Source organism: Salminus brasiliensis, chromosome 25 (assembly GCF_030463535.1).
Source record: "Salminus brasiliensis chromosome 25, fSalBra1.hap2, whole genome shotgun sequence".
NCBI classification, from domain to species: Eukaryota; Metazoa; Chordata; class Actinopteri; order Characiformes; family Bryconidae; genus Salminus; species Salminus brasiliensis.
In genome coordinates, this window is record NC_132902.1 from 5,892,283 (window position 1) to 5,909,078 (window position 16,796).

The window sequence follows — 16,796 nt, forward strand, 5'->3', positions numbered from 1 at the left end:
GTTCCAACTCTGACTGAACTCAACCAACCAATAAAATGAGTGTTAAACTGAACCGGAGGGAACGTAGGGCTGAACAGTGGGACAGGTTTACTTGTGTGTGATTGAAAATACTCACTACTCACATGTTGCTAATGTTTACACGAACATAGTGGAAGAATTAAATCTGCCGGATTTTTACAGCTGATCTCGCCACTGAGCTCTGTGCACTTTTGTGCGACACACTTTAGACAAGACAAACTAGCCTTCCGTCCATGTTCAAAGGACTTCCAGACATGTTGGCTGCCCATCTGGTGGCTGTGCTGAAGCTCAACAAAGATTTCTGAGGAAGGGTGCTCTGTTAAACGGTACAGGTGGACAAGACAGTGGCTGTAAAAAAGGTCTAAAGGGCGCCAATTCAGTCACAGCCATGCTGCGTTTGTGGCTGTGATTGTGGTGCTGGCGCCCTCGTGCGGGTGCAAATGTAATTGTGACCAGAATGTAACCAGAATCGGTTCTATGAGACTGATCGATGCATTACTGCATTACTACACTGGTGACATCACAACACTAAAGCAAATAAGGAATAGGGAGAGTCACAACCACAAAGAACACCATCATCTTTTACCTTCGCTGTCCTTGAACTTCTTTATGGCCACAAGCTCTTTCGTCTCCTGTGAAACAAATATGCAAAGCAGTTAGTGTGAATTCTGTCCCAAGTGCTACCAGAGGAGTCCTTCAGAACAGAAGCATGGACACTGGATGGCTGAGAACTGCTCTAAGGGTTGGCTATCCAAATGTAGATTAATCCTGAACACAGGCTTAAATGGACCTTCAAATAAGAATTCCCATTGATGGTGTAATTTAGCTCAAGATTAGCCATAGTTATTAACCACACAGACTCTAATGGATTTAGTCTTTGAAGCTGCAGCCCCTTGGATGAAATACAATGGAACTGTCAGACGAGCCTCTAAAATATTATTTAAACAAGTCTACTGTTTCATTTTAAAGCCACGACATCAAAATACCAGTTATAAAGCTACAAATCATATTTAGGGTTGGAACTATTAATTTAATTATAATTAATATAATTAGAGGTATTCAATATGATACAGTGGTTCCTTGTTATAATACATTTTTTATGCAAAAAAATAAAGAGTGCCAGATTATGTGATTAATGCTAATGTTAATTTGCACCATGTGCACAGTTTACATTTAACACAAAAGGGGCAACACCATTTTTAACTCAGAGGTCACGATTTTCAATATTTTGTAAGTTGCAAAATATGCATAGATTCGCAACTTGTAAATTACTACTCTAACTGAATTATAACCAATGTTGTTTTAATATATCTTAATGAAGCAATAGTGACAGCCCTAATCATACCATTTGACTCATTTATAACTATTTTATAACTAATAATAAAACTAACTAGTATTGTAATCGTACATTATCGTGATGCAGACTTGTCAGAGATTTAGGTCATTTAAGTCATTAGCTCTGTAGCCATTTACTGATCTCACACATTCCCCATGGTCAGAGCCCTGTTGCTACTGGTGTTGATGTCCACCTGTCCCTCTCATATTTCATAACAACCTCCTCTGCAGTTCCATAGTACATTGTACACATACAGCCAAATTGCAGAGCTACTTTGATTAAGCATACTAGAGTTTTTTCATCGTAATAAAAAATATATATTTTTGTCAAAAATATGAACAGTTGGAGGTTGGCTTATTTTTAAATAATGTAATTTTAATTCTAGCAGGAGAGTACATCGTCTCAAAGTCTTATTCAAATATGGTTTTGGAGGGACACAGCACTTTGGAGTTGGACAGCTGTGCAGTTGTGGTCAGAAGTTTACATATACTCACAATGGACATGAATAACATATAACGATATTTGGTTTTCAAAGAGTGCCAACATGTGTCTTTTGTCGTTTTCTGAAATTTCAAACGTCTAGCTGATGTTTTGAGGTCATGCTGAATAATTCTACTACCAGAATAGTAGAAGACCATATTAGTACTACTAGATTAGTAGAGTCCTACTACTTCATTAACAGCATTAAATCAGGGGAGTCAAATGACATTTAGGAACTTCAGCACCACACAATTAATAATCTAGGTGGTTGTATGTATATCTGTGACCCTGTCTGTAGAATTTTGACCTTCTGCTGAAAAATGAAAACCTCTATGCAACAAATTCTCGTTTTTCTCCCCTCTACTAAAGATGCATGTTGTTTTACCCTTTCTGCCACAGGAAAAGAACAGCGCAAAGAAATCAGTGCAAAAAAAAAAAGTTATTGCCATGACACTCATGTCCATAATTAGCATATATTAGCAAACTTCTGACCACAACTCTACAGACTATAATTCCCTATAGCGATAACAAATGTATTTTAATACATTTCTAGATTAAAAGATCATGTGCCGCTGGTTGTCTGAACAGTGCTCCTAAAAGATGACCTTCACACAGTGCTACAATGTGAATTTATCCATCAATACACAGTTCTGCAATCCTATACAGTACTAACCAAATGAAGCTATAGGCACCATGAGTACATTACAATGCCAGTGTAGCATCTCAAAGTTAGCTATATTCTTTCAGTCCCTTTCTGTGCTAAAATCTGGCACAGTATGATAACTGCCAGCAGCTAATGAGGCTGAAGTCAGGAGTAAATCCACCTATAGAGAAGTGTTTGATTAGGTTACATAATATTATATAAGCCCTACTGGTATGAGGACACAGGGCTGAACAGGATGACCTACATATCAAAGGATGGCACAACTAAAATATCTTCCAAACTAACTCACACACAGGTTAGAAAATTGGAGATTCTGCATAATGTGGGTCAAACTATACAATACTATACAATAAACTGCTTGTGAAAGTTGAATTCACAGTACTTTAGCATTCAGATAAGCCAGCTGGTGGACAGTGAACTCTGGGTAAACCCAGGGTCTTGCCATACATAAGAGAACAATAAATTCAAAGGTTTTTAAAAACATTTTACAGGACAATGTATAGGGCAGCAGTCCATGACCTTTAGATGAACAGACACTGAGTGACACAACAAAACAATGACCCCAAAACGCACACATAAATCAAGTAAAGAACAGGTGATAAAGTTTTGCGTTTTGGAACATCTAAGTCTTGACCTTGGAGTCTTGACCTTAACCGTATTGAGATGCTGTTGCAAGACCTGAAGAGGGCTGTGTACACAAGGCATCCCAGAAATACTGAACTGAAACACATCTGATCTTAGCTATTAGCAACACATTAGGAGGGTAGGGACTGAACACATGCCTCCTCAATTTCAAAGTCCTGCTGATGTGGCATCGCTGGGCAGTCAACGCGCTCTGAGAAAAGTGTTGAGTCCCTAAATCAACAGACGCCTGTGTCAGCCAACACTGCCAAAAGAGTGATGGAAGTGAGGGAAGAAACAACACAGCCAATTGTGCTCTCTCGGACTATGGCTACTGATAGCAAAGCAGCATGGCTTGGCCATAATGACCTGCCCTTGTACATTTTGCATGTCAATCAAATTACCATTTCCTGTCCTGGTGGTTCCTGGCTATATTAAGTTTTAAAATGTACCCCCCCCCCCACCCCCCGAGTTCCCACCGTGACGTGCGAATGGTGTTAAGTCATGGCTATCCATGACTGTGGCATTCTACAACTGCAAGTTCCAGACTCTCACATTCCAAAAAAAGACACACTCCTCAGTTGTCAAATAACTGTCATAATCACCAGCCCCACAGAGCTCGCAATGCGTTCCTGATTCTGCCTCGTCTTATCTTCATGGCCAACTGTGCTGTAACAGGCGCTTTAAAGTCTTCCTCACATCCTTCCTCCACAGAGGAGCAGCTCATGGCTCTCACTTCAAAAAGCGTCCCGGCAGGGATCCTCCAATTGTGACAAGAAACGGTTCGGTGTCAAGCCAGATCTGTTACCCTGGAGAAGAGAGTGCTCTCAGTACCGGGCCGGCAGTAAGATTCGTTAAATAGAAATACATTGCTAATGTTTAAAAATGGGAAGATTCCTTAAATCTAGACTGAATGAATAGAGCATCTTTATTGTGTTATGAACTTTAAAAGACAGTATACTGAGTCTGCAAATCAAAAAACATAAATTCACGCCAGACACAACATGTCAGTGTTACATAAAACTTATTCCTAAAACAGAAGCAGGGCGAGTGTTTTTCTTCCTTTTGTGGACAGCAACTGTTTTTCCACTCTGAGTTTGTTGTGTTTTATGCTGCATGCCTTGTTTTGCGCAGCACGGTCCAGGCACCTGCAGTTGAAAGAGGTGTGAAGAACTCAAATATGGAGTTTATTTTGTGCCAAAATATTTGAGAGATGATTACCATGTTTTGAAAAGGATTACATATTACATTTTGAGAGGACAACAGTGCTTTGAGCACACAGCTAATGAATGGGAATGTACTTTCCAGCACTCTTCTTTCATTCAAAACTTAAAGACCTGCTCAGCGTTGTCATTTGCTTTCCCAACTCGTACATGAAACAGCATTTGAGTTCTGTTCAAAACCTGAAAATTTACTCAATAAAGTCCCCAGTCTCAGATCTGCTCAATGAAAAACGATGGAACGTTTGTGCAAAACCTTAAGCCAATCAGAGCTCTTTAGGGGTGATTAAATCATATGAACCTTGTCTTTTGGGCTAAATCTGGTTGGCACATCATGGACTTTTTCAGACCACATATAGTCAAGTCAAATCAAATTTATTTGTATAGTGCTTTTTACAACTGTTGTCACAAAGCAGCTAAAAGACAGGAAAGACAGGAAAAAACAATAACATAAAAAATCTAAGACCCCTATCTAAGGCAGCCAACGGCAACAGTAGCATGGAAAAACTTCCTCACAACTGGTCGGACTGGTAGGTGGCAGCTGGTCTAACGCAGGTAGAGGGGACCCCAACAAGCAGTCTTCCAGCAGGTCGGGTTGGATGTGTGGGTGACCATTTACTCGGAGAAGGTAAAGAGACAGAGTTAGTTCTGAATGGATTCTATAGAGAGCAGAGAATGTTGAGCAGTATCAGAGTGTGTCTGCTGACTCGGTCTGAGTAGAACAGCCTAGTTAAAAGGAGAGAGCCAGAAGGTAACACAGACATGGGAGCATCCTGAAAACGCCTGCATCTATCTGCTCCACCGTCCACAAACCTGAGTGATCGCTTGTAAGCAGCAAGAGGGCAGCTCCAGCCTCTCAGTGTTCGCGAACCTTACCAAAAGCTAAACTAAACAGATGAGTTTTCAGCTTAGATTTATATATTGAGACTGTGTCTGAGTACTGAACATTATCTGGAAGGTTATTTCAGAGTTGTTGGGCTTTATAAGAAAAGGCTCTGCCCCCTGCTGAGTTTTGGGAACTACTAAGAAACCAGCACCCTGAAATCTAAGTATTCTTGATGGTTCATAATATGTAATAAGATCTTGCAGTATTCAGGAGCGAGGCCATGTAGGGCTTTGTATGTTAGAAGAAATTTGTAGAAATTTACCTAGGAGCCAATGCAGTGCAGGGCACCAGCACAAGAGTTAGCTTAACTGAAACAATATTAATTGAAACAAATTACCTTACCTTAAATTATATGATGAGCCAACATTAATTCATAAACACTTTAAATTTGTACTGCTAGAAAGCAAGCTAGCCATCTAGCTATTGTTAAAAATGTTACAAGAACAGCAGACTCAACAACACCACAGCAAACACAGCATGTGTGATGATTGTGATGATAAACCATGATAAATAATTACATTTATCATTTAGTTTAATGATAAACTAAACTGTGTGATGATAGATGCAATGGTAAGAACCGCCCCTAGTGAGCTCTGAGTTTTGGCACAAACCTTTCAGATCTGAGAAATCGCTGGCAAAAGTGTATAAGTGTTTTGCAAATAACATTGCTGAGCAGGTTTTTAAGTTTGGAATAAAAGCAGAGCATTTAAATTAATTAATCTTGCACTCAGAGCACCGCTGTCCTCTCAAAAAGGAATATTCCTTTTAAAAAAATATAGGAGTGTTTTTTTTTGCACCAACCGATTATTTCAAAAGCAAGGTTTGCCTTTAGTGGCTCCTATAATGGTGGACGAAATAGTGTCTGCAGTATTTCAATGACCGATTTCATAAACAAAGAAACAGGACCAAAATGACAGCTTGCAAACCCTGCTGACTTACAGTTACAAAGATACTGTTGCTTAGAAACAGGGAGAAAAGCAGCCCAAAGCAGCCTTGTAAAATGTAGTAGCCCCCAAGTAACACAACAGTGCAGCTTGTGTTTTTTCTGCCTTGAAAACGTGCAGTGTGAACCCCCTAAAGGCATTTCAAGCCTTTAAAAGTGTCTCTATGTAGCATCAATTGTTGAGTCAAAGAAGAATTTTCCAGCACTATATATAGAACCCCTTTTTGCTTAGAGCATTGCAAAAGATCATAAAGAGCAATAACCATTTTGAAGCTGATATATATATATATATATATATATATATATATATATTTAGATTGTGGCAAACCTGTTTTTAATTTCCTCCATCTTGATCCGATACTAATCGGCCATTGTGAATGGGCCCGCACTACAAAAGTTAAAGCTTTAAGTAAATGTGCTTTAAAAAAACCCAAAGTATGTTGGACATTCCAGAAGATTGCTTTCAGTTGCAATGAAAACAAGTGTGCTTGAGTTAAAAAAGGTATCGCATTGACTCACTTTTTTTTTTGTCTACAGTATAACTAATTTAAATAAATTATTCTTGTCTAATTAAACAGTATGTTTCCATGCTGACAGTCAGCTTCAGCTTCTTGCACAAGTCTAGTTGGATGCAATGAGGGCAATGGGGGCTGAATAATTTTGATTGCAACTGTAGTGGTGTGTTTTTATTCTACAGTTTTTCCCAAAATGTGATAAACAAAATACAGTATCATATCACCAGGGTCTTGTCAATACACAGCCCTAAAGCATAAAATGCCTATAATCCTGACTGTGGAGAAGCCACATACTGCATTGCCATGCTCTTACAAAGTGGTGATCTGTAGAGACAGCTTGTGGGCTCTGAAATGAATGTTTTGTATAAATCATGCAATATGGTCTGAATATAAAAACATTTCAGAAAAAAAAACACTGCTTTCAACATTTCCATTTTTAAACAATGCCTGCAGCTGGAGTATATCTTTTAAAGGCTGTGTAGCACTAATACATCGGCGCTAATGCAGGCCGCGCTAGTGTAACCTAGGTCGTCCTTGCTGCTGAGACACAAAGCACATAATTCATGAAGGGCTGGGTTTCAGGGCCACCAAAGCGGTCTTGGTTTGCTGTCGAATTGCAAATTTGATGAGGCTCAGTGCCTTTCCAGCAGCATGCTGAGGAGGAGAGAGAGTCAATCACAGGCTAAATTCAATTTTTGCTTAAATTTTAGAGGCTCAGCCTTACTGAAAGGTCTGAAGCTAAAGGCTTCAGGTCAGTTAATTGTAATTAATACACTAAACAAATGCTGTGGCTTTTCACATTGTACAAATTTAGGATGATAATGCCACCTATTACATGAAATTTGTGATTCACTGAGAATAGTAGCACAGAAATGAGTATTAAATAGTTGAGTCAACATCACTCTCAACACTCTCTACTGGTTAAGATGATTCAGTAAATACAGACATTCCGATACCACTGTTATTAGATTACCGAGCATATGCATACACTAACTATCTACCTGATAATTACTTATGGAATGCCACACTTAAAGAAAAAAGAAGAAGAGAAGAAGAGTGTGCAGTTAAGAGGAAGTTCAAGTTCAATTAGATATAAAAGGACCAGACAAGGAAGAACTTAGAAAGATGCATTTTACAAGCTACAAAATACAGAACCGCGATTAAAAAGGAAAGAAGCATATGGGCTTACAGTGAAATACAGTGACTATTTATTTCAATAGGCCTATGAGATTCAGATTTTTAAAGTTTCAGAAAATGGAATAAATGTGGCTCTAAGTGGCTCAGCGGTCTAATGCGCTGCCACTGGTTGCAAGTTCCTAGCTGGGGACCCCACAGGTTGCAAAGAGGCAGTGGCTGGCTTCATATGTATCACAGAACATGTGTTAAGTTCCAACCCTTCTAGTGCAATGCAGAGCATTGCAAGTGCTAAAAAGGGGGTTAATAAAGAAATTAAAACAACAACAAAAAAAATCCCACTAGCTAGTACAGTAACACTGTATTTGAAGTGGTCCTTCGCAAAATTAATAAACAAAAACAAAGTATCAGTAACACATTATCAACATATAGTAGTGCAGTAGCAGCAGTGAAGCACTGATACACGGAGGTAAATATCTTGAAGATATTTTGTTGATGCATTATTTACAAGTAAATTTACTGTCAAAATGCAACATAAAATAGACGTAATGTTACTTCCATTTAGCAATACGTAACCCAGCCTTAACCTCAACCTACCCTTAAAAACCCTAACCATATTGTCCTGCCCCTAATCCTAACCTTAACCTCAACCCAATACCTAACCCAAACCCTCACCCTGGCCCCTTTATCTCAATCGAATCCATTTAAGATCCAGTTCCATACTGTTGACAGCAGCAAGTCTGTAACAGCTTTTGTAGATCTGTTGTTGTGGATGATACAATGTATCAGACCTCTGTATTAGATCTCTTAAAAATGTACTGAATGTTCAGATGCTGCTACATCACTGAAATGTTGTTGATCTGTTATTGAGAGTGTTCATTTAAGTGTTCATTTAATCTAAAAAGTAGCACTCCAAATAAAGTGTCACCGCTAGTACTCTTCAAACTGCTACTAATGCAATAGCATAGGGCAGCTGAGCATGCCTAGAGAAGGCTCCCAACTCCCATGATGACTAGCATTACACAGAATGATGGAGGACAGGGAATCTCATTTGTACATGCTGATAATCAGCAGAACATTCTGCATCAAATAGCATTAAAAAAATAATTCAATCATGCAGCAAATCTAGTGTAAAACATCACACACACACACACACACACACACACACATAATTTACTTTCAGTTTTTGTTATGCTGTAGCTTCCAACAGTTCTGAATTCCTTGTTTACTCGTCTAGGAATGGATGGGAGCTGAAACAGAACAAAATGGAGCCGCCAAGACTCATTCATTCCAATCTGATGTGAATATTGATTGCTTTCACTGAATAAGCAATAGTCCCTAATAATAGAGAATGCATGTTTACCTGTATACGCATGACGAAGCAGGAAAGCTTGGGATCAAACCCACTGGGTGTAGAAACCTGTTTTTTCAGCTTCTACATTACCCTGACATGTGGCTGATTTACTGAAAATGGCTGGGTATTGCTTTAGACTGACACGATTAAAACTGCATGTGAAAATCAACTGTCACACAGCTCACAATATCAATTCACGTTGTTGGACACTATGGCGAAGAAGTATGAATTTTTGTTAGAATGTCACATATCAACAGATAACAGGTTCTGGATCAGTAAACATCTTGTTCGTGAACATATAGACATACGTATGGAAAGTACTACTATAGGCCAACTGTAACTGTTGATTGATTTCCACATGATAAGAGTATACAGTAAATAACAGTTGGAGTTTTTTAAGCATATTGAAGATACTGTTAGTGCTTAATAAACACTGATCAGCTGCAGGTTTCATTACTAACAATGTGATTAGGCTGGTTTTAATAAGAGCAGCAGATGTTGTATAAAAATCACTATACACAGTCAATTTCCGAATAGTAGTTTTTAAGAATCTGTCACTACTGATGTTTTTAGTCTGTGATTACATATATCGTGATAAATATCATGCATCACAAAAAAGTCTTTAAATATTGCGAATTAGTATTTGTACTAGCCCTAGTTGGAGGTGTCTGATGTTTTGGGTGGTGCCATTATCTTGGGGTTTCTGGTGACGGTAAATCAAATTACGTCAGTACTGGTAAAAGCTCACTGCTGCTTTAAAAAATCTGCTGTTTCTTTATTGATTTATTTTATGTAAACCAAAGCAAGTCACAAGTAAGTAAGACAAATCTTTGCACATAAACAAAAACATTTTTAGCATGCAGAGTGAACTGATATCCCATGTTTATTATACCTAATAGATGAGAAACGCCATTATGTTGCTTCAGCCTGTATCAATGCCAGAAACCAGAATGTAGCTCATCCGTTTAGCCCAGTCATCTTTTACACAATTATCCAAATAAAAGGACCCTGTTATGAGCACATGCCTACAACCAACTGGCAAAATTGAAAGACAAAATTAAACAGCAGTATTTCCCCCTGTCGGTTTACAGGTCCCTTCCTAAATTGGTGCCATACTGTTGTGGTAGGGCTTGAGTTGCCTGAATGATGAGACTCATTGCAGGTTAGGTGCAGTGGTCGCAGCAATGTGGTCGCTATACCAGACCGGAGTGGTAAAAAAAGAAATAAGCCCTGAAGTAAAACTTTATTTGCCAGTCAATCTATTTTCCCACCCTCATCTATGGTGAAAATGACAGTAAAAAAAAACAAGATCACAGATAAAAGCAGACGACATACATTTTCACTGCAGGGTGGCTGGGCTCCCTCTTTGTGACATAATGATGAGTTCTGATATGCAGGAGCGGCCTGGAGTAGAGTCGCTGTTCTGTCACATTGTCAGGAGCCAGCTGAGATGGTTGGGCATTTGATAAGCATGCCCCCAGGAAAAGTTCAAGAATCCACTGAAGGAATTATATCTCCTGGCTAGCTTGGGAATGCCTGGGGTTTTCCCAGGAGAAGCTGGTGGAAGTGTATGGGGACAGGGATCCCTGGGCTTCCTCGCTGAACGGTTGCCACCCTGAACTAGACTAGGCTGATAAGATGGTTACGATGTTGGTCATGATGATGATATTTTAGAGATTTTAATGCTCACTGTCATACACATCAGGTAAAGGTAATTTCACAATAAAAAAAAGAATAACATCAGATGGAAAAATACTGGTAACACAGCAGCCATCTATAGCTTGTGATATGTCAAAACACACACACTTTATTCTCAGCATGCTAATCAGCAACATCAAGAATACTCATGAAATTTAAATGCACTGAAGGGGAGCCTTGCTGGTATCAGACTGCAGAGGCCAACACTGCAATAAAGATTATTATAAGCATACAATATATTGTTAGTGGTAAATACTAACACTGCTAGCACTCTAAGGCACATCTCAGCATTATCTTCTGAGTCTTACACCATCTCAGCACATCTCTGCACTGCCAGCATTCCCACTCAAGGTGACCTATTTAATGCTAATGCACGCACACACATGCACACTTGCATCCCCTCTTCTTCCTGCCCTCAATTCTGTAAAAATGCTGCAAAAATAACAGCTTCTGACCACAGAGGAGTTTTTACAAGTAATTTGACACAATCCTCGTTTTGCACAGGTACTCTCTCTCAAAAAAAAAACCTAGCTTCTGAAGTAGTCTAAAGTTGTCTCTGGCAGGATATGTGAGCCTTATGAAGCTGCATGAGTGCTTTCATGCAGTTCAGTAGTGCTTATCTGATCCTGCAACCTGCAAACCTGCATACTCTAATTATCAATACTTTATGTAAAGCAACATTATGTCCATCATTTTGATGCTCCATTGACTTATAATAGGGCGAACTGGGTATCTCTCATGGCTACTCCAGGCAAGATCGCTGCTACTGCACTATGTAGCCTATCTTTGGTGGAGGGAGCAAGAGATCTCTCATGTGGACTGTGTAACACTATGTAAAATTGTTCAGTGACGGTCCTGTATCCCTCAGGTTGTCCATATATGAAGTCAAAACAATGTTAAAAGTAACAAGCAAGCAATACCACTCTCTCAAACAAGGAAAACTAAGCCAACACAAGAGTTTTTTTTTTACTCAATATTAAGCTTCTGCAAACGAAAGATATTTCTTTATTTTTGATAGTTGTGGGCATGATCCAGGCACTGCAACTGTACCCTCAATTCTTTCTGCTGAGGGTGGGACAAACTTTTTTGACTGCTTTCAAAAAGCCTTAAGTCCCTGTTTTTTTAATTCAATAATGGTATCAAATCGGGTATCCTCTGATACACAAGGTTTGTATGGCTGTACAAAGTCGTATCGGAACAGGTGCAGTTGGATCGGTGCATCACTAGCTATGGACTGCAGAAGAGCGCTATCAAGCAAGCTAATCAGTGCTCATTTACATTCTTTTCAATTGAGAGATGGAGATTTGCACCTTGCTAAAAGACCCAAAAGAAGTATTTTAGAGGACCTAGGTATTGAACCCACAGCCAATCTGATCAATAACCCAAAGCTCTAACAACTGACCCCCATGTGCCCATTAAGCTCTGTTTATTACTGGAACACAGTAAGAGCAGTGTTACAGATCGGTGCTTAATCACTACAGTTTCATCAAGAACTGAACAGTTGAAATAGCCCTACAGCAAGGATCTGCACTGTATGTTTGCCTAAAAGTCACAGATGCTCAACTACCAGCCTGTAAGCAGGGGACCTGTGGACTAGCGCACACCAGTAGGAACCAAACCAAAACTTTTGGTTTCAGTCCCAGGTGAGGAAACAGGGTTGTTGTCAGCAATAACTTTCAGACTGCTAAAATTTCTAATGGCCCTGTCTTTACTCTGCCTGCTACCACTGTAGCGTTAAAAAGGATGCTTAATCTTCAATTCCTCCAAGTGTTAAACCTTGGAAAGCCTTGGAAAAGCTCATTGGTTGCTGTGGTCTGTAATCTGCGAAGAATACTTAATGATGAAAACGAAAATCATGTGCAGTTGTTGCCTTCAGTTAGGCTATTTAAGGTTAAACTCTGATACTGTCAGACTAAAGCAGAGGCTAAAACCTTCAAACACATAAAAATCCCTATATACTTGGGAAACAGTGCAGAATGTACACAAAGTGTTCTACCTTAATGTGTGTAGGCCTGTTACAATTGCCGCTGACTTATAGTACAATATATGGACAAGACCGTGATCATTTATGCTGACCTCGATGTTGCCCATTGTGTTTACTTGCATCCATTTCAGCAGAGAAGTTGATTTCAGCCAGTGAGTGCCAGTGGAGGAACGAGTGCAATGCGCGTACCGAACAGTAAATCAATAATGTGCCTCTGTACGCACAGTTCGGCATGCATGTAAACCGCAGACTAACTGCAAAAGCTTAAACATTATAGTGTTGAGTACAGTTTTATTGCTGATATAGTCTTTCACACTAATTATTCAAGCGATATACCAATATTTGTAGCTTATATTCCAACACAAGACTAACGGGAACCAAAAACAGTAGTCATCAGTAGCCATCATTCATGTAGTGCCTGGCCTCACTGTCTGTTCCGATAGAACATATGACATTAGTCTGTCAGTAATTTTTACAATATCTAACTCAAACTCAGTCAAAGCTACTGTAAAATGTACAAAACTAAGGAAGGCATCTTGGGGAGGCAGAGTAAAGACTTAGCACTACTAACCAGACACACATCACTTAGGATAGTGAGTATCAGAACACAGTCACTGACAGCACAAAAGGCCATTGGTGTCTCTTTATTTGACAATGGTAATACATCCAGCAGAGCATCACTGTGGTGTTTCAGCAGAGAGCAAAGATTGTCTCCTTTTTATGCTGATCCGATCCATGACACAAAAACTCTAAATTGTTCTGAACTGTGGGAGTTTAGTGATCCGGTACACCCCTAGAGACAGGTGAAGATGTGTTACTCTAAGCTCAAAGCTGTTTTTCCCCAAAAACAGCATCATTCCAGCCAGAATGTTTGGAAGAGAATGGACCATTCCACATCTCCACTCTGGGAACATTTTGGCTTTAAGCAGAAGGAGGAAATAAAATGCTACTAGGTCAGCGTTTAAATGACAATATCCTTTATCTCAATTATTTCTGACAATTTACTCCCCCCCCCCAAAAAAAAAAGATCACAGGCCTACATGTGTGCAAAAAATCAATACACCTCAAGCTATCAAATGTATTTTATAAATACAAAACAACTGTTCAAATGCTAGGGATTTTGTTTGTGTGCTGAGCTGCTAACAGTGTCCACACTTGCTATTAGTGTTTTTTTCTGAAGACTGTAGTGTAATTTAAAGGTGCTATACTAAATTCTAGAGCCTGACCGCGGATATTAGAACTCAACAGCAAAAGAAATACACCCCTTCCTTCAGTGCTCCTCCAGAAGCTCTCTCCTTGACAATGCTTGAAGTTCAACATGTAGCTTGTGCCAGATTCACAGCCTCCTCTGCCCTTCCTTTTTCTCTGTCCTGTGCACGAACATGAATGCCCCCTGTTGCTGACTGGCTGGAATAGTGTTGTGTTTCTTTGTCCAAACCACTTTGTTTCCCATTTACAGAGCCAAGGTTGAGAAAGAACACCAGAAAATTCTTCAGCTCAAAAACATGCCGGCGATCAAACGAACCGTTAGAAAACATTCACTAAATTTGATAAAAAGCCTACTGCTTTGAAATTGTATACAGCACCTTTAATCTTAGCTTAGAACATTCTTTTGTTTTCAGGGTGTAATTACAGCACTTAGTAACTAGATGTAGCATGGGGTCTATGTCTCTAGTGTTTTTAGTGGTAGCAGTTGTAGGACAGAACTTGTCAAAATTTATATCATATATGTCAAGAACCCTACTTTGAGAACCATGGCTGTAGAAGACTACGGTACCTAAGTGCTGACAGGATGAGGAAGCAATCTTCTTGGGATGCCCACATTTGCGGCCTGTCTCTGACATCCCCCCCTCATATGGAACTTGGCCTTCAATTTGGAGATGGTACTAGGGTTCACTCCAAATAACCCATCCAGATCAGTCAAACGTGGCATGCCGTTTCTTGGAGCACACATCGACTGACCACTGTAGCAGGGCCCATGCTCACAGGTGCTAATCTGGCACCTGAGTGGCAGCACCTTGGGGCACCAGAAGCTCAAAACAAGTGTCAATAGCAACAGCATAATAAGCAGTTTGGCATGGGCAGAGAGGATTTGGCAACATTTTTCATGGGCACAACCCACATACTCAGCTCTGCTGCTCATCCCACAAATGCATGTTCCTTACACATGTTACAACAAAGAAATGATCTAGCATATACAAATTTCCTTACTTTTTGTGCTAAGTTTATATGCCACACAATATTTGATGACTTGCTGATGATTACACAGGCTACTTCTTGGACGCAAATGCTTGAGTCGTTTAGATTTGATGTAACATACCCTGATGGAATTTGTATAAACAAGAAATTCAGAATTCTGAGACAACTAAACTAGCTTATCTCAGATTCTGAATAGCCAAATTAGTGACTCACTTAACTTCCCAACTGTGAACTGTTTAAATTTGTAGGCTTGTTTTGTAGTACTTACACAACAGGCTTTTGAATAACAATTCTACACAAATATAGCATACTGTTACTAAATTTAGGACATGTTTTTAGTAGCGTTATAACACTGTTTTATTATTTTTGATCCGTTGCTCTGCGGCATATTTGCTGAGACTTAAAAACCATTTAAGAACTTTTATTTGAAGCTCTTTTTCAAAACGCCAGATCAAATGCTGTATGATACACAAACACAAACATCCAAGCAATGTCAACAGACAAGAAATAACTTGTGCCCTCTACAGACCCTGACAATAGGCCATTGATATATTCACTCTGTGGGATAGCATAGCTTGGGAAGGCTGTGAAAAAACAATGGAGAAGTCAGTGCCAATAAGCAAAGACAAGGACTCTCTCAGTGAGTAGCCAAGAGCTGCATTTTCTACAGGTCTGAAGTTACAGTTTCTCAAAACCAAAGCGGAACCTGTACCTGGATTATAACCAAGAAATTAAAGACTGTAAACGAGACCACTGGCATTTATGGCAAGGGTTATGAAAATTATTTTGTACACAGAACATTTTTAAAAAGTAGCCATATATTTCAGTTTAATCCTCTTCCTTGAATCATTCTTAAAGAGAGTGAGACTGAGTATCTCTTTTAGTCTCACTCTCTGTAAAAAAACAATGCAAAAAAGCGTTTGACGCATCAGAGCAATACAACCTGCCCACTGAATAAACCTTTCCTTCAGACCTTTCCCTCAGAAAGTCACACTTACTAACACCAACCAAACTGGCTATAACATACTGTTGTTAGCAGCTGGCTACACAGAACAGCTATATCATACTCTCCAGCGATTTATACAATATTTATGTTGTTAAAAGAAAAAGAATGAATTCATTTGTTTCTATTTAGTGGCCTATTTTTCCTTCCGTTAGGTTTGTTTAAATCAGTGACTCAAGCTTATTAATGCATAAGAACATGGCTTTTTAAGTGCTACAGTACAAAGACAGACCACTTCTGCCATAGTTGTTGGTTAGATGATGCAAATTTAAACGTTTTTTTAAATCACTGACCTTGTCCCAACAATCAGCATCTATGTTCCCCTCTAAGCAGGTGCCTAGCACTCTGAAAGACTCACATATCAACTGAACATGGACAAAGGTACTGGGACACCTGCTCATTTATTCATTTGTTTCTTCTGAAATCGAGAGTATTACAAAATACTTTATCCTTGGAAACACTGTCTCTACTGTCCAGGGAAAACTTTTATTACTAGATCTTAAGAGCACTGCCTTGAGGATTTAACTGCATTCAACAACAAGTGAGGTCAGAATATTGAATGACCACCACATCCCCCACCTCACTCCCATCTTCCTAACTCTCCCAAAAGTACTGGATGGAGCACCATCATTCCAGGAAACATGGTGCCAATAGGTTCATGTTTATCTGCTTTTTTTTTGTTATTTTTTATTATTATCCACTAGCTAATCTGTTTTCTAATATGTTGTGTGATGCCTTGTG

At 39.3% G+C, this 16,796-nt stretch overlaps 1 protein-coding gene across 3 annotated transcripts in view; it reads right to left on the bottom strand.

Moving 5' to 3' along the window:
• Positions 1-16,796, bottom strand: part of cdkl5 (cyclin dependent kinase like 5) — a 62,168-nt gene that overhangs the window by 29,972 nt on the left and 15,400 nt on the right. For all 3 annotated transcript variants that reach the window (XM_072671803.1, XM_072671805.1, XM_072671804.1), the window contains exon 4: positions 605-650. In XM_072671803.1, coding sequence (XP_072527904.1) covers positions 605-650 — 46 coding nt within the window. The remainder of the gene's footprint in view (positions 1-604; positions 651-16,796) is intronic.